The sequence below is a fragment of the Otolemur garnettii genome, unplaced genomic scaffold, assembly GCF_000181295.1.
Source record: "Otolemur garnettii isolate 467f Iridium unplaced genomic scaffold, OtoGar3 scaffold00097, whole genome shotgun sequence".
NCBI lineage: Eukaryota > Metazoa > Chordata > Mammalia > Primates > Galagidae > Otolemur > Otolemur garnettii.
In genome coordinates, this window is record NW_003852492.1 from 457,478 (window position 1) to 479,266 (window position 21,789).

The 21,789-nt window shown below is 46.6% G+C and overlaps 1 protein-coding gene across 1 annotated transcript in view; it reads left to right on the forward strand.

The window, feature by feature from the left end:
• Window positions 1-5,561: 5,561 nt before the first annotated feature.
• The window catches only part of DCPS (decapping enzyme, scavenger), a 38,620-nt gene continuing 22,392 nt past the window's right edge, over window positions 5,562-21,789 (forward strand). Inside the window, exons 1-2 of the mRNA XM_003795890.1 lie at window positions 5,562-5,828; window positions 7,322-7,496. Of these exons, the coding sequence (XP_003795938.1) occupies window positions 5,625-5,828; window positions 7,322-7,496 (379 nt within the window). The 5' untranslated portion in view covers window positions 5,562-5,624. The remainder of the gene's footprint in view (window positions 5,829-7,321; window positions 7,497-21,789) is intronic.

Genomic DNA, 21,789 nt, shown 5'->3' on the forward strand with positions numbered 1-21,789 from the left:
GGCTGGATTTGAACCCACCACCTTAGGTGTATGTGGCTGGCGCCTTAGCCGCTTGAGCCAAAGGCCCCGAGCCAAGTTATACTAGTTTTATAAAATAGTTGGGGAATAGTCCTTTTTTCCTATTTGAAGAATTTAAGCTTGGAATTAATTGTTCCTTGAAGTCATCTATAAAACCATTTGAGCCCAGCTTTTCTATTCCTTTCCTTTTCTTAAGACTAGTCATGTGCAGTACTCAGGTGGGAAATAGAAGTTAAATCTATAACTTACTATGAACATACAAGTGAGGTAATTTACTACTTTCAGACCCTGAGTCCAGCATTTTCTTTACTGTAAAATTTATAACTACAATTTCAATGTGTTAAAAGAACTACAAATCTACTCAAATTTTCCATTTCTTCTATAGTCAATTTTGTATTAAGCAAGCAGTCAATATTATGAGATGATAGCCAGGTGTGCTGGTGCATGACTGTAATCCCTGCACTTTGGGAGGCTGAGGTAAAAGCCCAGGAGTTCCAGAACAGCCTAGGCAATATAGCAAGACCTTATCTCTCTTTAAAAAAAAAAAAAAAAAAAAAAATATATATATATATATATATGAAAAATTTCCTAGGTGTGGTGCTATAAACCTGTAATCCTAGCTATTGGGGAGGTTGACGCATGATCATTTCCTGAGCCCAAGAGTTCAAGGCTGCAATGAGCTACCATACTACCATACTACCATACCCTAACCTGGGCAACAGCAAGACCCTGTCTCAAAAAAAAAAAAAAAAAAAAAAAAAAGACTGTAAGACCAGTTTAAGTAGATTTTTTAGCATGTATTTCCTGAATGATGTATGCAATTATAAATCTTAAGTCTTCATGAACACTCAACTGTGGTTATAAATTGAGATGTTTTTTCTTCCCTCTGGAGCAAAGGTTGAGGCAAAGTTTCCTAGTAATTTCTTCTCCTTTAGCAGGGTAGCTTTTGTTGTTAACAGACCTTTCATTGAGGGCGCAGCCCTTCAGCAATCTTAGCTCTATGGGAAGTTCTCTGTTCCAACTCCTTCGTGCATAAGCCTGGGTCTTGTCTCCCTTGCCTCGAACCACGTACTAGATTTCTAGATCTGTAGTCACTCTTTTAATTTCAGCTTCAAAATCCACTTGCCACTCTATCGGTTCAAGCTTCCACATCTTTTTTGGTTTCGGAAGATTTTATTCTCTTCAGAGCTCAGCAATGGAACTAAAAGGATATTTTATAATTTGCATCCAGAAAGTTTAGGTGTTTTGTAGCCAACTTGTTTTCAGTTTAGTCTGTCATAATGCTTGAAATGGAGTGCCTAGTCCTTCCTTAGACAAGATTTGGGAGAAATTTTGAGATTCTTCAAGACTAAAGGATTGAATGCTTTTAGAATAGGGCTTTTTGATAAATAATCTAATACAGCACTATCCAATAGAACTATCTGTAGTGATGACAATGACAACATTCTATGTCTGTGCTAGTATGGTAACCACTAGTCACAAACCTGCAATGTGGCTACTGTAACTGAGGAAATGAATTTTTTTTTTTTGAGACAGTTTCACTATGTTGTCTTCAGTAGACTGCTGTAATATCACAGTTCACAGCAACCTCAAGCTCTTGGGCTTAAGCGATTCTCTACAGGTGCCTACCATGAAGTCTGGCTGTTTTTTTTCTTTTCTTTTTTTTAGTTGCAGTTGTCATTGCTGCTTAGCAGGCCTGGGCCAGGCTTGAACCCGCCAGCCTCAGTGTATATGGCCAGCTGGCACCCTCCTCACTGCGTTATGGGCGCAAAGCCTGAAGAAATGAATTTTTTTTTTAAAACAAGAGACTCAAGCTGTCGCCCTGGGTAGAGTGCTGTGACATCACAGCCTACATCAACCTCCAACTCCTAGGCGCAAGTGATTCTCATGCCTCGGCCTCCCAAGTAGCTGGGACTACAGGCACCCATCACAACACCCAGCTATTTTTTGGGTGTAGTTATCATTGTTGTTTGGCAGGCCCGGGCTAGATTTCAACACGTAGCTCTGGTGTATGTGGCTGGCACCTCATCTGCTTGAGCTATAGGCACTGAGCCCAGGAAATAAATTTTAAAAGCAATTAGTTTTTTTATTTTTATTTTATTTTTTTGAGACAGAGCCTCAAGCTGTCCCCCTGGGTAGAGTGCCATGGCATCACAGCTCACAGCAACCTCCAACTCCTGGGCTCAAGCAAGTCTCTCGCCTCCGCCTCCCAAGCAGCTGGGACCACAGGCGCCCGCCACAACGCCCGGCTATTTTTTGGTTGCAGCTGTCATTGTTGTTTGGCGGGTCCAGGCTGGGGATTTGAACCCGCCACCTTAGGTGTACATGGCTGGCGCCTTAGCCGGTTGAGCTATAGGCGCCGAGCCAAAAGCAATTAGTTTTGATCGTGTTGCCATAAAGGTTCTTTGCACTCTGCAGTGTGGTATTTAATAGGACCTCTGGTGGTTGACCTCTGTCAGCTCCTCTTTTCCTTCAGACTTTCTTAAGAGTGGAATTCTGACCTTACAGATATATATATACACACACATATATATATATATATATATTTTTTTTTTGTTTTATTTATTTTTTCTGCAGTTTTTGGCCGGGGCCAGGTTTGAACCCACAACCTCTAGTACATGGGGCCAGCACCCTCCTCCTTTGAGCCATAGGCACTCCCCTCCTTACAGATTTTTTTTTTTTGGCCAGGGCTGGGTTTGAACCTGCCACCTCTGGCATATGGGGCTGGCACCCTACTCCTTTGAGCCACAGGCACCATCCTCCTTACTGATATTTTAATCATGTCTACAGTGATGTATCTGGCACTAATGAATATGTTCCTCTACAATTATTTCATATTTCTCTGTGTTCCTCATTATATTCTAGCCACATGGGCCATTCCTGTTTTTTAAAAAATGTCAAACTCATTACTGTTGTAGGGTCTGATATTTACTCTGGCTAGTCTCTTCACATGGCTGGTTCCTTCTCATTAGTCAAGACTGAGACCAAATGTCACATTCTGACAGGTGTCCACCATCACCTTATCTATAGGGCTCTTATGCTCAGGTTCTATCACACTGTCCAGTTTTATTCTATTACTAGGACTTGATCATTACCTAAAATGACTACTGGTTTACATCACCCACCATATTTGAATATGAATTTTATGAAAGGAGGCCTTGGCTTGGTGCCCATGGCTCAGTGGTTAGGGCGCTGGCCACATACACTGAGGCTGTTGGGTTCCAACCTTGCCCGGGCCTGCTAAACAACGACAACTGCAGGAATAACAACAACAACAACAAAAAATAGCCAGGCGTTATAGTGGGAACCTGTAGTCCCAGCTACTTGGGAGGCTGGGGCAAGAGAATCACTTAAGCCCAATAGTTTGAGGTTGCTGTGAGCTGTGATGCCACAGCACTCTACCAAGGGCAACACAGTGAAACTCTGTCTCAAATAAATAAAAAATAAAAGGAAGGCTCCGCGCCTATAGCTCAACCGGCTAAGGCGCCAGCCACGTACACCTAAGGTGGCGGGTTTGAATCCCCAGCCTGGACCCGCCAAACAACAATGACGGCTGCAACCAAAAAATAGCCGGGCGTTGTGGCGGGCGCCTGTGGTCCCAGCTACTTGGGAGGCGGAGGCAGGAGACTCGCTTGAGCCCAGGAGTTGGAGGTTGCTGTGAGCTGTAATGCCACGGCACGCTACCCAGGGGGAGAGCTTGAGGCTCTGTCTCAAAAAAAATAAAAAAATAAAAAAAAAATAAAAGGAGGCCTCCCCTGTCTTCTTCAAGACTAATAATGCTGGCATATAAAAAGTGGAGGCCTAAAGAGTTTAAGTGACTTCTCCAAAGTTGCACAGCTAGTTAGTGCTAGTTCCAGACTTCATGGCTCACAATTCAGTGATCTTTTTGCTAAAGCACAGCACAGCTATTCTACTCTCTTCCCGGTAGCAAAAAAGAAAACAAATGCCAGGATATTTTCATAAGAGCAGAGTTTTGGAGTCAAGCAGGTTTTGTTACTGCCATTTGTTCCAGGACATATTGTTCTAGTTTTGAATACAGTTTATAACCTCTTATTGTATATTCCCAGAAGGGGAGTAATACAGCCAGGAAACTTACAGGCAAGTGGCAAATGTTTTTTGTTAAAGATAATTATGTCAGATCCTCCGGGCGTTGTGGTGGGTGCCTGTAGTCCCAGCTACTTGGGAGGCAGAGGCAGGAGAATTGCTTGAGCCCAGGAGTTGGAGGTTCCTGTGAGCTGTGATGCCATAGAACTCTACCCACGGTGACAGCTTGAGGCTCTGTCTCAAAAAAAAAAATTATTATTATTATTATTTCAGATCCCAAGTCTCCCCTAATAATGCCTCAGAAAACAATTAGCATTTTATCCAACTCCTTGTATTAACATTTCTGGTAGAAATAATCCAAAAGTCAAACTTTCATTAACACATGATACGCTTGTTATTGATTTAAAAAAAATGACAAAACTCCATCTTGTTGCTAATGTTGAAAATTGCAAAAAAAATCCCACTTATTAGATTTGCCTGAAAAAAAACCTGGCAAAAATAACGTATTGTGGGACTATAACTTGACATAACTATAAAATCATCTTGACATTTAGATTCCTCATATAACACTAAGGAACAACCAGCTAGCCAGAAATAATGGCAACAAAAAGAAACACAAAAGCAGAAATAAGAAGTAACAATTTTATATGGCCAAAAAAAAGAAAACAAATCCTGATAGACAAATCAAATTGAAATCACATCCCCAGGGGCGTGGTGGAATTCAAGGGAGGTGGAAGCCTCCAGCTGGAAAGCAGCAGGTGATGGAAATGTTACCTCTGGCCCTGTTTGCTTAGCTTTCTTTTCCGCAAAAAGTTCTGTTCTGCTCAGAACGCAAAGAACTGATCACAGTGAGAATTTCTGAAAAATGACAAAAATGGGAGAACAATGGAAAAGATTTAAGTGCTGTTTAAAAAAATAAAAAACCCAGGAATCACACGGGCTTACATATTTGTTTCAGAAATACTCCTTCCATGGTAACCCGTCAACGTTGGTATAACCGCGATTAAAATGTCAGTATTCAAAGGCGGCGTCTGGGGCCCACAGAGGCCCCTGCACCGTGTACTCGCCTCCAACCGCCACTTCGAGGACTAGTCGCCTCCTTTCCAGCGCCTCGGGGTGCAGGGCACTAACTCGGACTTTCCTTGAGACAGAGTCTCACTCTGTCGCCCTGGGTAGAGTGCCGTGGCCTCATGGCAACCTCACACTCCTGGACTCACGCGATCCTCCTGCCTGAGCCTCCCGAGGGGCTGGGACTACAGGCGCCCGCCACCAAGCCCCCCCTAATTTTTAGAAACATTTTCTGAACAGATGGGGTCTCACTCCGTTGTCCAGGCTGGTCTTAAACTCGTGGCTTCAAGTGATCCTCCTGCCGCAGCCTCCCTGAGTGCGGGAATCGCCGGCCTGAGCCACCAAGCCGGACTAGCGACCTCGATGACGCTCACTACTGCCGCAGGACAGCATGTCCCCAACGCGTGCGCAGACCGCCGGAGCGGGCCCGCGCGCTGCACGCCGGGGGCGGGGCGGTGGCCGGGGCACGCAGGCGCACACCGTCTGTCCGCAGCATGGCGGATGCCGCGCCGCTGCCTAGTAAGAGGAAGCGTGAGCTGGTTGCGGAGGCCGCCCCGGAGGCCCCATGCAGAGAGGAAACAGGAGCTGGCGTTGGGAACGGTAGCGCTGTCACTGCCCGCCTACCGTTCTCCGGCTTTAGAGTGCAAAAAGTGCTGAGGGAGTCTGCGCGGGACAAAATCATTTTCCTACACGGGAAGGTACGGCAGTCCCCGCGCGGGGACGCAGGAAGGAGGGAACCAATCATTTCTGCGGAGGTGAATTTCTCTGGCTCTTAGCCGGAAGATACCATTGCATTACTTGGGGGAGGCGGGATGCACCACTGGAAGGCCTGAGGTGGCGGGGGGGGGGGCGCGGTAAGAGGAGACAAGATTACCCGTGGAATTAACACCGAGGTCTAATTTTTTCTAATTTTTAACTCACGAAAAGTATCTACTTATACCTGTACAATGTATTGCGGATTACAAACCACATGTTAAATTCTCTAAGCCATGCTATTGTCGTTGATTCAATATTTTATCATCATTCAGTAAATTTTTTTTTTTTTTTGAGACAGAGTCTCACTATGTCGCCCTGGGTAGAGTGCTGTCGTGTCACAGCTCACAGCAACCTCAGACTCTTGGACTTAAGCGAGTCTCTTGACTCAGCCTCCCAAGTAGCTGGGACTACAGGTGGCTGTCACAACGCCCGGCTATTTTTTTGTTGCCGTTATCATTGTTGTTTGGCAGGCCTGGGCCGCTTCCAACCCAACAGCCTCGGTGTATATGACCGTCGCCCTACCAATTGAGCTACTGGCGCCACCAGCCATTTAAGTAATTGTTGTTGGGTGCCTTGCTGGTCGCTGTCCTTAGAAACGACAGACTGCAGGGGATACCAGCTTTGCTTTACACGATTTAAGTGATGAAACTGTTAATTCAATCCACATATGCGCATTCTTGGATGCCGTCCTCTGATCTAAGTTCTGGAGGTCTAGAGATGAGTTACCATTCCTGATCGTCAAGATTGCAGAGTATCTCGGGAGACAGAGACACACTGCTGGCTCTGGTTCTCTGGCAGGTGCAGATGATAGATGGAAACCATCCCAGGAACTAGTAGGGGGGCCTAGCCAGGGCAGGCATGGTGCTTCCCAGAAGCCAGCTGAAGCTCTCACCTTTGGGAGGGTTGCAGGGACCTGGGCCTAGGCTACCATCCCTCTCTCTGTGTGTCTTGTTTTTTACAAGGGTCTGTCTCATTTTCTCTGCCCCACTGTCTTCAGTGTGCAGCACCAAAGGACGTTAGTCATGAGCATCTTCCTGCTAGGAATTATTTGGGAGACCCAGATACTAGTTCCTGTTTCAGCAATGACCCTGTGACCTTGGATAGCTCAATATCTCAAAACCTCATTTTTTTCATCTTTTCTTCTAAAATGGGGACAATTTGATGGAGGTCTTGCAAGCCTGAAATAAAAGATAGGTGAGAAGCTTTGCATCTTTTGGAAGAAAAATGCGAGAGCTGCCACAGGAATTTGGGTTGAGGTGCCTTCTCTAAGGGAAGAAATATGAGTGCCATTGGCTAGACTTCCCTAGAAGGAAGACTGCAGGGAAGGAAATTTCTAGTGCTGGGACTACAGAACCCCTGGGATCTTCTGCCTTTGCTCTTTGGGCCTCACTTGTAGCTCTGTTTCTAAGCCCACTGATGATGCCTTCGCCCACAGGTGAATGAGTCTTCAGGGGATGAGGATGGAGAGGATGCAATTGTCATCCTGGAGAAGACACCATTTCAGGTGGAACAGGTGGCCCAGCTCCTGACAGGCAGCCCTGAGCTCCATTTGCAGTTCTCCAATGATATCTACAGCACCTATCACCTGTTCCCTCCAAGACAACTGAGTGGTGAGCAAGTGGTGGCTGCCTGTGGGGAGAATGGGATGTTAGGGAATTAGAGAGTATGGGGGGACCAGACTCTCCATACAATAGTTCTCAATGAAGGAGGGAAGCATTTCCCCCACAGGAGACATTTGGTGATCTCTGAAGGCATTTTTGGTTGTTAGAACTGCAAGGTGAGTAGGGAGGAGAGAGGGCAGAGGGCACATGGGTACTTCTGGCATCTAGTGGGTAGAGGCCAGGGATTCTGCTAAACATCCTACACTGTCCAGGACAGGCCCCTACAACAAAGACACATCAATAGTTCCAAGGTTGAGAAGCCCCGTTGTGGTGCAGTATGTTTGGGGGAGAGAGTATGATTCATAGGTTAGAATAATAGGTTCATCTACTAATTAGATGAAAATAATTGTCAACGCTTGTTAAATTTGTATTACTGTGCTGGCCACCATTACAAGTATTCTGCATGTATTAACACATTTAATCCTCAGCACAGCCCTATTGTGAGAGGACTTGTACAGGTGAGGAAACAATGTGGGGGAGGTTGTTTTAATTTTAATTTTTTAGAGCCAAAGTCTTGCTCTGTGGCCCAGACTAGAGTGCGATGGCATCATCATAGTTCACTGCAGCCTTGAACTTCTGGGCTCAAGTGATCCTCTTGCCTCAGCCTCCTGAGTAACTGGGACTATAGGCATGTGCCACCATTATGCCTGAAAACTTAAAACATTTTTTTTTGTAGAGATAGAGTCTTGATATGTTGCTCAGGCTGGTTTTGTGTTCCTGGCCTCAAGCAGTTTTCCGGCCTGAGCCTCCCGAAGTGCTGTTACTATAGGCAGTGTGCCACCAGCTCAGCTAGAAATAGGTTTGAAAAGGCTAAGTAACTTGTCTAAAGTCACAGCCAGTAGGTGGCAGGAAAACCAAGGTCTTTCAGTAGACTGGGCTCTTGCTCAGCACACTCTTATAGTATGGACCAACCAGCATGCTGGGTGCTGCAAAGATCAGTCACTTTTCTGAAGGCACCTACTTTTTTTTTTTTTTTTTTGAGACAGAGCCTCAAGCTGTCCCCCTGGGTAGAGTGCCGTGGCATTACAGCTCACAGCAACCTCCAACTCCTGGGCTCAAGCGAGTCTCCTGCCTCCGCCTCCCAAGTAGCTGGGACCACAGGCGCCCGCCACAACGCCCGGCTATTTTTTGGTTGCAGCCGTCATTGTTGTTTGGCGGGTCCAGGCTGGGGATTCGAACCCGCCACCTTAGGTGTACGTGGCTGGCGCCTTAGCCGGTTGAGCTATAGGCGCCGAGCCTGAAGGCACCTACTTCTTAATGCAGGAGATAAATACTATGATCAAGGTGTAAGAGGCGATACAGCCCCCACCCCTTAGCTGTAAAAGTTATATTATGGTCTGACTAGTTGTCGGCTAATCCTATCTGCCAGTCTTGGTTCCAACACTTGGTTCCCCATTACCACCGTGGGCTGAATAAACAGCAGGTGAAACATGTACAGATCAGAAATGCAACAGAGTCTTAACAGCTAGATATCAGAGGGCTGGATGATTTGTAGCTAAAAATAATGACTTTGGGGAGGGTATAAGAACTCTATGAAACTCTCAAAGTAAGGCAGGCTTTGAGAATGATCTCCCTGTCTTCCTGGGATTCTGAGTCTTGGTAATACAGAACAACTTTGATTCACAAGTGTTTGGCTCCTGCTCCTGGTTGTGGCACTCCAGCTACAAAGGGAGAGGGACTTGGGAAGGGCAGGCATTCATGGGCTAAGAGGCAGAGATTTGTCTTTGGTCCCAAGTATTTTTTAATTTATTAAAAGGAAGAAATGATAGTCCATGCTAAAAGCCAGGCATGGCATGTGTTTTCTTGGATGGTTAGCTTTTGTAGGGAGACTGGTTGACCTTAATATTTCCTGCCAACCAGGAAATTCTGGGATCTGTTTTATAACATTTATTGGCTCCCTCATATCTTCATTGTCTTGTTTGCCCTCCAGCATTAGAGAACAGTTTGGCTTTACAGACATCCTGCCACATAGTCTTTTGATAGATAGTCTTTCCTGAACCCCATGAAAGGGTGCTATTGTCCTTTGGAAAGTATGTGAACACTTACTTGATGGTGAGGCAAGCAAACCTTTCACAGTTTAAAGCAAAACAGCCTGACCCTCCATTGAAACAGCCAAATTAATTGGTTTAAGTTGATGGAAGTGGACAGCTGTATTTACTTTCTTAGGCACTGACATTTAAGCAAATATATTCCTCAACTCAGGGTGGCAGAAGCATGACAGGAGGCACTTTGACTTGGGGTATCCCTACACTGCAGGCTCTGGGGCCATTATTTTGCTGTCACATGCTTTCCTGCACCTTCCCCAATCTTTCTACCCACTCTCCCCATCCTTGGGGAAAATTCAGAAGGTTCTGCGTACAGGACAATTCTGTGGTATTCCCTGGCTTTCCTTTTTATCTTATTTCCCCAGGACTTCTGTAACAAGGCACACCAGTGATGGTGGTCCCTACCCTCTTTGTTTCAAGATCAACACATGAGGGAGACAGTCATTTATGGTCCTTTTTCCCATTTAGAACTGCAGATGTCTTCAGAACCCCTTCTGTAGGACCAGCCCCACCTGGAGCCTCAACAGTTAACTCAATTTTTCCTGCCCCTTAGCATGTACTTGTCCCATGGCATCCACGGGGGATTGGGTCCAGCCAAGACCCCCAGCTGATACCACAATCAAGTATGTGCCTTGTATAAAATGTTGTAGTGTTTGCATATAACCTATGCACGTACTCCTGTAGACTTTAAATCATCTCTAGATTACTACCTAATAGAATGTAAATGCTGCATAAATTATTGTCCTACTGTATTGTTTAGGAGAAAGTAATGACAAGAAAAACCTATACATGTTCAGTACAGATGCACCCATCCATTTTTTCCCTGAATATTTTCAGTCTATGGTTATTTGAATCCACAGATGTGAAACCAGCAGATACAGAGGGCCAACCATGCATGGGGTGCTTTGCACTCTGATGTTTCCTGCCAAGCAGGTGTGGGGATTTAGAAGTCACAACCGTTTGCTTTAGGACCTGGTACTCCTTTCTCCCTCATTTAGCTAAACACCCTGTCCCTGGGTGATGTTTTAGATCGGAGTTTGCAAACATTTTCTGCAAAGACCCAAAGAGTAAATATTGTAGGCCCTGTGGGGCACAAATAGTCTCTGTCTCCTTTTCTTCTCTATCTTCTCCCTTCTTCCTTCTCCCCCTTCTTTATCCTCCTCCTTCCTTCTCTTTCATTTTCTTTCTCTCAGCCCCTTTAAAAATGAAAATATCACTCTTGGCTTGCTGGTTGTACAAACACAGGACATGAGCCAGTTTGACCTGCTGCTCACAGTTTATTAACCCCTCTTCCAAATTTTTAGTATTCAAAGTGGGGTCTGTGGGCTGGCAATATGGGCACCACCTAGGAGCTTGTTAGAAGCGGAATCTCAGGCTACTCCAGACTACAGAATTATTGTCTGCATTTTGGCAAAATCTCCTGGTAACCCATATGCACATTAAATTTTGAGAGTCACTGGGCTTTAAAATATACTGTCTGTGTGCTGGAGACACTGCCTTTACTTCTCCATCCCTGACCACTCCAAGAACTCCAGGCTTGTATTGAAGTAAACTCCTACTTGACATTCTGTTTGGAGGTCTCCTAGGCACCTCAAAGGTGAAATGTGAGAATCTAAGGTGCTGACGTATTCAAAAGCACGAGGCTGGGCGGGGCAGCTGGGGTTTATAATCCCAGGACTTTGGGAGGCCAAGGTGGGAGGATCACTTGAGGCCAGAGTTCAGAACTAGCAAAGGCAACATAGCAAGACACCATCTCTACCTAAAGAAAAAAAAAATTAGCCAAGTCCAGTGCTGTGTACCTATAGACCCAAGTACTCTGGAGGCCTAGGGGTCTGAGGATGTAATGAGTTATGATTGTGCCACTGCACTCTAGCCTTGGTGTCAGAGTGAGACTCTGTCTCTCAAATAAAATAAAAGCTTGAAGCACGTATTAAATAGCTGCTATTATTATTCAGTTGCACTGGGCCTATGGGTACTATAGCTTCAGAGATGAGTAAGATGCCATCATTTCCTCCCAGTCTTGTTTGGGTGGAGACACAAGATACTATGCACAGAGCAAGGTAAAAAGGGGAGGACTTGGCCAATGTCTGGATATAAGGGGCCGAGATCCTTGAAGGTCTAGCCCTGCCAGACCCATATCAGGTGCTCAGTAAGTGGCTGCTGAAGAACCAACCTGCAAACGGAACTGGCTGCAGATTTCCCTCATGGGCGGACGTCCCACAGCCACCAGGTGGCAGCGTTGCCAAAGCATTTCTAGGTGGTGGCCAGGTGGCCCAGTTGGAGCCTTGGTGGGCTTTTCTCTGGGGCCCAGTCTCAGAATCACCAGCTCCTTGCTGCCCAACGCAGGGACCTTGGCATGCTGCCCTGGCCTCTGTGCCCCGCGTGACTGCTGTCCCTGATTGTGTGGGCCTGCTCAGCCTTCCACCTCCAGTGTGCTCACCAGGTATCTTCTGGGACATTCACGCCTCTTCAGTCACTGGGCCTCTTCAGTCACTGGCGGGTTTCCTCTCCAGTCTGAAGGTTTTGTAGCCGTCTCAGTTTAACACAGGGGCTAACCCTGTGAACCACTCATGGTTCCTCCCCCACAGGACTTAGTGGCCAGAGCTTTGGGGTATGACATGCCTGGACCTTCATGCTCAGGCTTCCTAGTGGTGCTGTTCAGAGTTTGTGTAGGGTGGAGAGCCAGCCTCAAGTCAGAGGGGCCTGAGTTTGCCATTTACTGACTGAGGATTTGGGATGTTTCTTTGTCCGTGTAACAAATGGAGGTCCTGGTTGGGTGCAGTGGCTCATGCCTGTAATCTCAGCACTCTGGGAGACTGAGGGGGTAGATTGCTTGAGCTTAGGAGTTCAAGACCAGCCTGAGCAAGAGCAAGACCTCATCTCTACTACAAAAAAAAAGAAAGAAAGAAAGAAGAAACTAGGCTGGCGTGGTGGGTACCTGTAGGCCCAGCTTCCTTGAGGCAGGAGGATCCCTTGATCTCAGGAGTCTGAGGTTGCTGTGAGTTGAGGCCATGGCACTCTACCCAGGGTAGCAAAGTGAGACTCAGTTTATAAAAAAAAAAAAAAAAACCCAAAATAAAATAAAACAAATGGAGCTCCTGCCATGTGTCAGCTAGTCTAGTGGGGGCTGACTGAGTGTTGGTGAATGTGACAGGTGTCATTCCTGTCACTGGAGTTCTGTGGGGAGGGCAGACAAACAAGGAAACAGAAGTCTGAGTGGCCACAAGCAAGAGAGGGCCTGCTCAGACCAGGGCTTCAAAGGCCTCTGCAGCAGAGATGTACCCAAGTTGAGACGTAAAGGATAGAACGAGCCAGTCATGCAGAGAGCTGACAAATGGTGGGGAGAACCTTCCTGGCTGAGGAAGCAGCACTTGCTCTGGGGGAGAAGAAAGGAACAGAAAGGAGACCCTTACATCATGTTGTGTGGGGTGGGGTAGTGGTCAGGGTATGCAGCACAGATAAAGCTGAGGAAATAGCTTCAGTTGTTTGCTCAATTAGGGTAGTAACTGAACATGCCTCAGTGGACAGTTATGAAATAGGTGAGGAAGTATTTTATAACATCGTTTAGCCTCTGCCCACAATGACAGGTACATCTCGTATTATCCAGTATGCATAAATGATTATGTGTAAATATACAAGAAACAGTTTCACAAAACAATGCTTATCCTTATGCTATGGGGTACTGTCTAGTATTTTCTAATTCTAGTCTTATCTGTTTCCTTTTTTAAATGCTGGTCTTAAACCCCTAAATTAACATCATGGGCATGGTCACAGGGTAGGGCCCATTGTGAGTGTGCAGACTCCTTAGCACAGCAGCTACTGCATGACCTGTATCTGAGAGGTGTTACTATTGTGTAGTTTATTACTATTTCTCCACCTTTTAAATAAGAACCTTAAATGGAACAACATATGGGTTTGCTAACATATATAACTCAGAAAAGTGAATCACTCTACCCATGGGTAGGTTCCCTTTCTTCTTTTTGTTACTATGTGGCATGTGTGAAGAACAAGTGGCCAGGCAGCTGGCATCTGAGTGCTCTCTCTGGCCCTCTAGGCCTGACAGAGCCTACATCTGTCTCCTCCACTTCAGCTGGCATCCTGTGGCCTATCAATGGAGCCCTTTCATTGAGGTCTGTTCTGTCTTACCTGGGGAAGAGAGTAGGGAGAAGGGTGTGACTCATAATTCCAGGCTGCTTCTAAAAAGGCCAATTGTTTTCTTCAATGTAAAGCTGGAGGTGAAATCTCAGGTTCAACGGAGGACATCTGTGTGTGAGTGAGACCACAGACTAGGGAGCAGGCGGATGGCATCCTGGGACTCAGGTTGTCCAGGTGCAGAGAACTTCCAAATCTTCAGCTACAGGCTGGGATTTTCCACACGGTATTCTTTGCAGAGGCAGAACCCAGACCTCCTAAGGGAGCAGTAAGGACTTGTTTAGGAGGAGTGTTTTAAATAGCCATTCTCTGAAGAGTTTTCCTGGTAGCACTGTTAATGTTAAAAAAGCTAGAGACAATCAACAGCAGAACAGATAGATAAACCCAAGTATATTCCTGCTACATCTCTCAAGATGGCAGTGGAAATGAACTACATGTGTATGTGTCAGTGAAGGCTACATCTCACCGACCGTGTCTAGCAAGAAAAGCAAGGCACAGAATATATGCAGTGATTCCAATGATATGGAGTTGAAAAACAAGCAGAACTAAACAGTATTGCTCAGGGATGTACACATATGTCATAGGATTATGAAGATGCACTAGAAATGGTGACCCTCAAATCAGAAAGGTTATAATCCCTGGTGGAGCGGGGTAGAGAGACTGCCAGGAGTTCTGGTTATGTTCTGTTTCTTGGACTGTAGGCATTCTGTATGTGTGTATTATTTTTATTTTAGGTTTTTTTTTTTTTTTTTGAAACAAAATCTCTCCCTACTGCCCAGGCTGGAGTGCAAGGGTCCAGTCATAACTCACTGTAGCCTTAAACTCCTCGTCTTAAGTGATCTTTCTTGCCTCAGTCTCCTGAGTATCTAGAACTACAGGTGTGTACTACCACGTTCAGCTAATTTTTTCTTTTATTTTTAATTTTATGTTTCTGAGACAGAGTCTTACTCTGTCACCCTGGATAGAGTGGTGTGGCATCATAGCTCATAGCAACCTCAAACTCCTGGACTCAAGTAATCCTTCTTGCCTCAGCCTCCAGGTGCCTCCCATAATGCCTGGCTAGTTTTTTGTTTTTCTTTTGTTCAGGCTGGTCTCCAACTCCTGAGCTCAAGCCATCTACCCACCTTGGCCTCCTGGAATGCTAGGATTACAGGCGTGAGCCACCGCACCCAGCCTAGAGATGGGGTTCTTCTTAGGTTGTCCAGACTGGGTCTTGAAATCCTGGCCTCAAGCAACCCTCCTGCCTTGGCTTCTCAAAGTGTTGGGGTTATAGGCGGGACCATGTCTGGCCCTATTTTAGGTTCTTTAAATGGTACGTATTTTATACACACTCTCTTGTTTTCTACATACAGTGTATTTCCTAATTGAAAGTTAAGACAAACTGACGAGTCCTTAGATGGACTAAGAATATTCTTTCACAAATTTGCAGGGCTGCATCCTCATTCTCAAGCTTGGTTTTTAGTTACTGTCACTGAAAGTGAAGGTGTCCAGTTTCAACTTTCTACTTCTGGGTTTGGGGCATTATGGGACTTTGATTTCTGCATGCTGCCTGTTCTCTGGGGCAGGGGAGTGGCCAGACCAGACCTTTTTTTCTCAGCAGTTGGTTTCAGGGGGTAGGGGGTCAATTCCAGGATGATGCCACCCCTGGCAGGGCAGTGCAGGCAGGCCCTATTATGACTGGAAGAGAATCAGGCATGTGGTACCAGGCTCTGCAGGTGCCTCTCCAGCATAGACTGCAAAGTCCTCACCTATGCTCAGTGGGGCACCTCTCCCATTGCGACCAAGTGTTCTCTGAACAGTGAACAGCAGGGAATGCCTTGCCAGGTAGGTCTCAGCCCAGATACTACCAGAACCAAGGGACCACCTGGCAAGAGAAATGCTGCAGGCTTGTGGCCAGTGGGCAGATCCAGAGGAATTCGCTGTGCTGCTGACACTCAGCTTGCCTGAGTGAAAAGGAGGAATCAAATAGTAGGCTGGCCTACCTCAGGAGGTTTCTTTTTATGAGATCATGAAATCATTCATCTCAGGTTTGAATGGAGATAGAATAAAGTCTGCTAGCTGGGCTCGATGGCTCATTCCTGTAATCCCAGAATTCCTGGAGGCTGAGGCTAGTGGATTGCTTGAGTTTAGGAGTTCCAGACCAACCTGAGCAAGAATGAGACCCCATCTCTACGAAAAATAGAAAAATTAGACAGGCATTATGGTGAGCGCCCTGTAGTCTCAGCAAAGGAGGCTGAGACAGGAGGATCTCTTGAGCCCCCGAGTTTGAGGTTGCTGTGAGCTAGGTTGATGCCATGGCATTCTACCCATGGCAATAGAGTGAGACTGTGTCTCAAAAAAAAAAAAAAGTGAGTTGTACAAGCACATTATTCACTTACATGTCTGAAGATGACCACCAGGAGCACTAGCTAAAATGGTCTTAGTAACAGCTGTTCTGAGAAGCAGGACCAGGCAGGGTGGAGGGGTACGAGAGACTGTTTCTGTCCATAAGCCTTCTGGTGCTGTATGATCATCTGACTGTGTGATAAATGCCCTGGCCCAACCCCACAGAGTATCTGAGTTGATAATTAATTACATGACATCTCCTTCTTGTGGATAACGTTTCTAGAAGGCTCTTTTCTCCTCCTTTAGCCTGGACAGGTAATTTTTTAGGCATGCTGGGTAGCTTTCAACCTGAAACTTCATTTCTTAACTTTTCTGGGTTACATTCACTGTTTTCTGGATTCTGTGTCTTTTTCTTTCTTGTTTTACTCTCTTGATTAGCTGGAGTACATTCTAAAGTACCTTTTCAGCAAGAATATATGGAAGGTAAACTTTGAATCTATTTTTGTTCTCACTTTTGATTGATAGTTTAATTGAATACAGAATTTAAATTTGTTTTCCCTCTGAACATTAAAGGCATTGACCTGTTGTTGCAGGTAAAACATCTGGTAACAGTTTGGTTCTCATTTCTTTGTAGGTAACGTGGGATTTTTTTTCTTTTTTAGTTTATTTTTATTTATCTTTGGTAATCTATAAGTTTGTAAAGCTATTTCTAGGTTGGGGTTCCCCCCCTTGTTCATTGTTCTAGGTGCTCTTAGGCCCTTTCTATTCAAAGTCTTACAGCATTCTTCTGTTCTAAACATTTTTTCCTATTATTTCTTTGGTAATTACCATCTCTCCATTTCTTTTATTTCCTCTTGCTGGAAATCAAGACTTGTTAGACTTCCTAGATTGATCCTATGTGCTGCTCTGTTCTCTCCTTTTTCCACTTTTTCTTTCTACATTCTGGGAGATTGTCTTCACTTTGTCTTCCTGACCATCTAGTGAAGGTGTTAATTTAGTAATCATATTTTTAATTCTTCCCTCTCTGGTTCTCTAATTACTTCATTCTTATAGCATTTTGCTCTTGTTTTACAGAAGCCAAATGGTGTTGACTCTCTCTGACACACTGGTTAGAATTGTTTTGTTTTGTTTTGAGACAGAGTCTCACTTTGTCACCCTGGGTAGAGTGCCAACTTGTAATAGCTCTCAGCAACCTCAAACTCCTTAGCACAAGCGATCTTCCTGCCTCACCCTCCTGAGTAGCTGGGACTACAGGCACCTGCCACCATGCCCAGCTAGTATTTCTACTTTTAGAAGAGATGGGATCTCTCTCTCTCTCTTTTTGTGACAAAGTCTCACTGTGTTGCCCTTGGTAGAGTGCTATGGTGTCACAGCTCACAGCAACCTCAAACTGGTAGGCTTAAGTGATTCTCTTGCCTTAGCCTCCCAAGTAGCTGGGACTACAGGTGCCTGCCACAATGCCTGGCTATTTTTTTGGTTGTAGTGTCATTGTTGGTTGGTAGGCCCAGGCTGGGTTTGAACCTGCCAGCTCTGGTGTATGTGGCTGGCGCCCTAGCCGCTGAGCCACAGGCACTGAGCCTGGGGTCTCTCTCTTGCTCAGGTTGGTCTCACACTTCTAAGTTCAAGCAATCCACCCACCTTGGCCTCCCAGAGTGCTGGAATTACAGGTGTGAGCTACCACATCTGGCCTAGCATTGTTGTTAAAATTATCTTCTGGCCCCCAAGTTATTTCATTTCCTCTGGGATCTGGGCTGCTGGTTTCTTCTTACTGTCTATGACAGTGATTTTTACTTGTGTGCAGTGAGAGGACCTCAGGAGTACCATGAAAGTGTTTTAAGAACATTAATTAAATTATTTTTGAAAGAAGTCAAAACATAGTAAGTATATTCTTCTTTTTACTCCTTTTTTTTTCTTGTTTGAGGCAGAGTCTCTATCACCTTGGGTAGAGTGCTATGGTGTCATAGTTCATGGCAACCTCAAACTCCTGGGTTCAAGCGACCTTCTTGCCTCAGCCTCCCAACTAGCTGGGACTGTAGGCACCTGCCACAGTGCCCAACTCATTTTTAGAGATAGGTCTCGCTTTTTTTTTTTTTTTTTTTTTTTTGAGACAGAGCCTCAAGCTATCCCCCTGGGCAGAGTGCCGTGGCATTACAGCTCACAGCAACCTCCCACTCCTGGGCTCAAGCGAGTCTCCTGCCTCCACCTCCCAAGTAGCTGGGACCACAGGCGCCCGCCACAACGCCCGGCTATTTTTTTGGTTGCAGCCGTCATTGTTGTTTGGCGGGTCCGGGCTGGGGATTCGAACCCGCCACCTTAGGTGTACGTGGCTGGCGCCTTAGCCCGTTGAGCTATAGGCGCCGAGCCAGGTCTCGCTCTTGATCAGGCTAGTTCCAAACTCTTGAGCTCAGGCAATCTACCCACCTTGGCCTCCCAGAGTGCTGGGATTACAGGTGTGAGCCACCGCGCCTAGCCTTTTTACTCTTTTTTTGCTCAACATAATTTAAATATGCTACGGAAGTTTAACTACAGGTTCAAGTGTGCCGTGAGATAAAAAGGGTTGAAAACCACTGGTCTAGGGATTCCTGTTAGCTCATCATATGTAAAAACAAAGCAGTGGGCCTGTACTCCATGTGGGTTTTGTCCACTGTTACCTTGGTTGGTCTGTTTCCACCACAGGCCTGTCCTAAGTGGGTAGCTGCTCTGGTGCTATGTGGGTGGGTGGGGCTTTGTGATAGGCAGGCTTTGTGTAAGGTATGCAGTGTGGCACCCTGGGGACACCAACCTCCCCCCACCACTACCACCAAACGAGGAATAACATGAGATAGAAACCCTGTGTGGCCTGCAAAGCCTAATGTATTTATTATCTGACTTTTCACAGAAAACTTTGCCAGCCTTGCTCTTATCTATTGGCTTAATATTTTGGCCGGCTGCCTTCCTGATTCCCCTGGCACTGAGTGCCTGCCCTGAGGTGAAGGCGAGACAGTGGGTCAGAAAGCTGGTCAGTGCAGCTGTCCTACACACTGTCCTTTAGGTGACAACCCCAATTTCCAGCTTCTTCTCCCCTCCTGTGCTCTGCACCTGCTAGTTAGAGCAGGCCCTGCAGCGATTCTGGCATGCCCTCCATAGAGGCCATAGAATGTTCCGGGCTATAGCTGCTCCAGCGTTTTCTCACATGCTGCCTTCCACCTCCTGACTTGAGAGATGAATTGCAGTCTCACTCATCACCGCCTCCCCTCTCCTGTTCTCAGCACTGTTCCGACTTTGTTCCTCTTTGTACTTCCTTATGGCCACTGCAGTAGGTTTTTGTAATAATTGGGAGTCACCATTAAATTGGAGTTGGGCGCCTTCCATATATGTCTAGATGTGCTGGGTGAGGGCTCTGTAGGTGTCCATAGCTAAGGCCACAGAGGAGTGGCCCCCTTTGCAGCTGTACCAGCTAGAGCTAGTGTTTGACAGCTGAGACAGAGACCTCTGTTTCTGCCGAACTTATGCACAGAGAGCTTCCCAGATGCTTGTGCACAGGGGGCCTCCCACACATGGGGAACCAGCAGGCTGGTGCAGGAGGAGCAGCTCTCATCAGGAGAGATCCAAGGCCCTCTGGGTGGGAGAGAAGGAGGAGGAGAAATGGAAAAGGGTGGTCTAGGTGAGACCAACGTGCAAAGCCTTGGATGAAGCCAGCAAGCCTTGGATGAAGCCAGAGAGTGAACAGGCAGTGAGCAGGCTTGGCAATGGGGCATTGTTAATGGGATGGAGTCCATAGGAGCCTCTATCCACTCCTTTGGTGTCATCATTTGAGGCCACCTAAAGATGGTAGATCTCTCCCGCCTTGTCCCTGCACAACTCCCTGTGCCAGTGAGCCAGGGCCCTTCTGGAGGACAGTGGGCTATCAGCAAATGGGAAGATTTCAAGATGGAAAGGGCCCTGCCACCTGAATCAAATTCTCGACTCTGTACCTTCTTCTTCACTGTCTGATTGGCCCCAGCCCCTCCCCCACCACTTGGCACAGGAGCCCTTGGGTGCTGCCTTCCTTGTGCCCCATCTCCTCTGTTGAGCCAGTGAGAGCAGAAGCCCCGTTGTTCAGTTCTCTGTGTAGACCCATGGCTTCCATGAGGCTGGGAGAAGCTTTTGTATTCATAACCTATTTAGAAATGAGTGGATGCTGGGCTGTTGAGATGTGGCCACCACCACAGGACCAGTGTTCTCTCTGTTCCTCTGTCTCAAATGGTCCCACTTCACCTCCTGTCCCTGGTCCATGCTTCTCATCAGGCCTGGATTTGCTCAGCAGGGGAGTTACCCTGTGCCTCAACCTGCCTCTTTTCCCACACATGGGCAGTACAACTGTGTCATGATACTGTACTGTGACTTTCAGAGGAGAGACCTGCAGGCAGTGAGTTGAGGCAGGCCTGTGTTTTGGGGTAACAGTCTAATAGCTCTTGTGTTGTGGTCTACTCAATCCCAGCATAGTTTCCTCCTGTGCGGGGGTGTGGGGGGCTCACAGCTCTAAGGCCAAAGCTGTCCTATAGCAGCTCCCTAATCTGACTGCATATCCACTCTTACCCCTTCTGCTCAAGTAGAACAGGGTAGAGTGCTGGCGGCATAGCCGTACTGCAGTGGCATTTCCTGTCCTAAAGGATCACTCTGTATGTTGCAACCCAAGGTCTCTCCAGCTACCCTGGGGCTGCACTCCTTGAGTTCCAGACTTGCTTGGTACCAGGCGGTGCTGATGTTGCCATCAGCTCCTGCCACCTCCCTCCCACCCCCTCTCTCCTGGACTGCTGAGGCCTGGTACGAGGAGCCTGTCAGAGCCAGGTCTCGCTAAAGTCAGCGTCTGCCTCTCCTTCGTCTCTAATAGCAGTTCTGTACTTTCACAGACAGATAATTGGTGGTTAGAGGCTTGTTGTAGAGTGGTCAAAGCTCAACCTTCAGCCTTGTTAATCCGGGATGTGGAAGTCTTTGGGCCTCCTGAGTGTGTCCAGCATCCCTGAGGTATGGAATGATGAATGCTCTACCCTGCCTGGCCTGTGGTCAGAGGAAGACTTAAGGTTTGCAGCAGCGAGCCTCCCCTCTGGCCCCTGCCTGGTTTCCCAGTTACAGAATGTCATCCAGCCAGGGGACGTCCCACAGAAGAGGGAAGAAAGTGCAGATCCACAAGACCCTCCCATTGGCCGTGGCCCCTCGCAGGCCTTTCCGGCCACCTCCCTGACCCTACCTGGTCAGCTCTTACAGGAGCAGTGAAAGGTGGCTTCACATGCAGATTGGGCTTTGCTGTCCCTTCTCCCTGCTCGGGGCCTGCACATCTGGGGCAAATAAGTTAAACTAGCTCATCGTAATGAAGGGAGAGCAAAAGCCACAGACCACGCCATGGAGGTGACCTCATCCTGTGGAAGCCATCGGCAGTGGGGGCAGTCTTATTTATTCATATGTGTAGGAAGGAGAGCAGGCTGCCTGGGGTCCGCATCTCTAAGTCCATTGAGTAGAGCCTCAGTTGGGAAAGAAAAGACAAGAAAAAGGAAGGAAAAGAAAAACTTGGAGGACACAGAAACTATAAACTATCATTAATCTCACAAATCACGATACATAGAATTCATAAGAACAAGATATTGTCCAACAGGAATTTTTTAAAAAGTTCTTAGAAATGAAAAATACAGCAGAAATGAAAAATTAGAAATGGAAGAGGAGAAGATGATGCTGGGGCTCGGCGCCTATAGCTCAACCGGCTA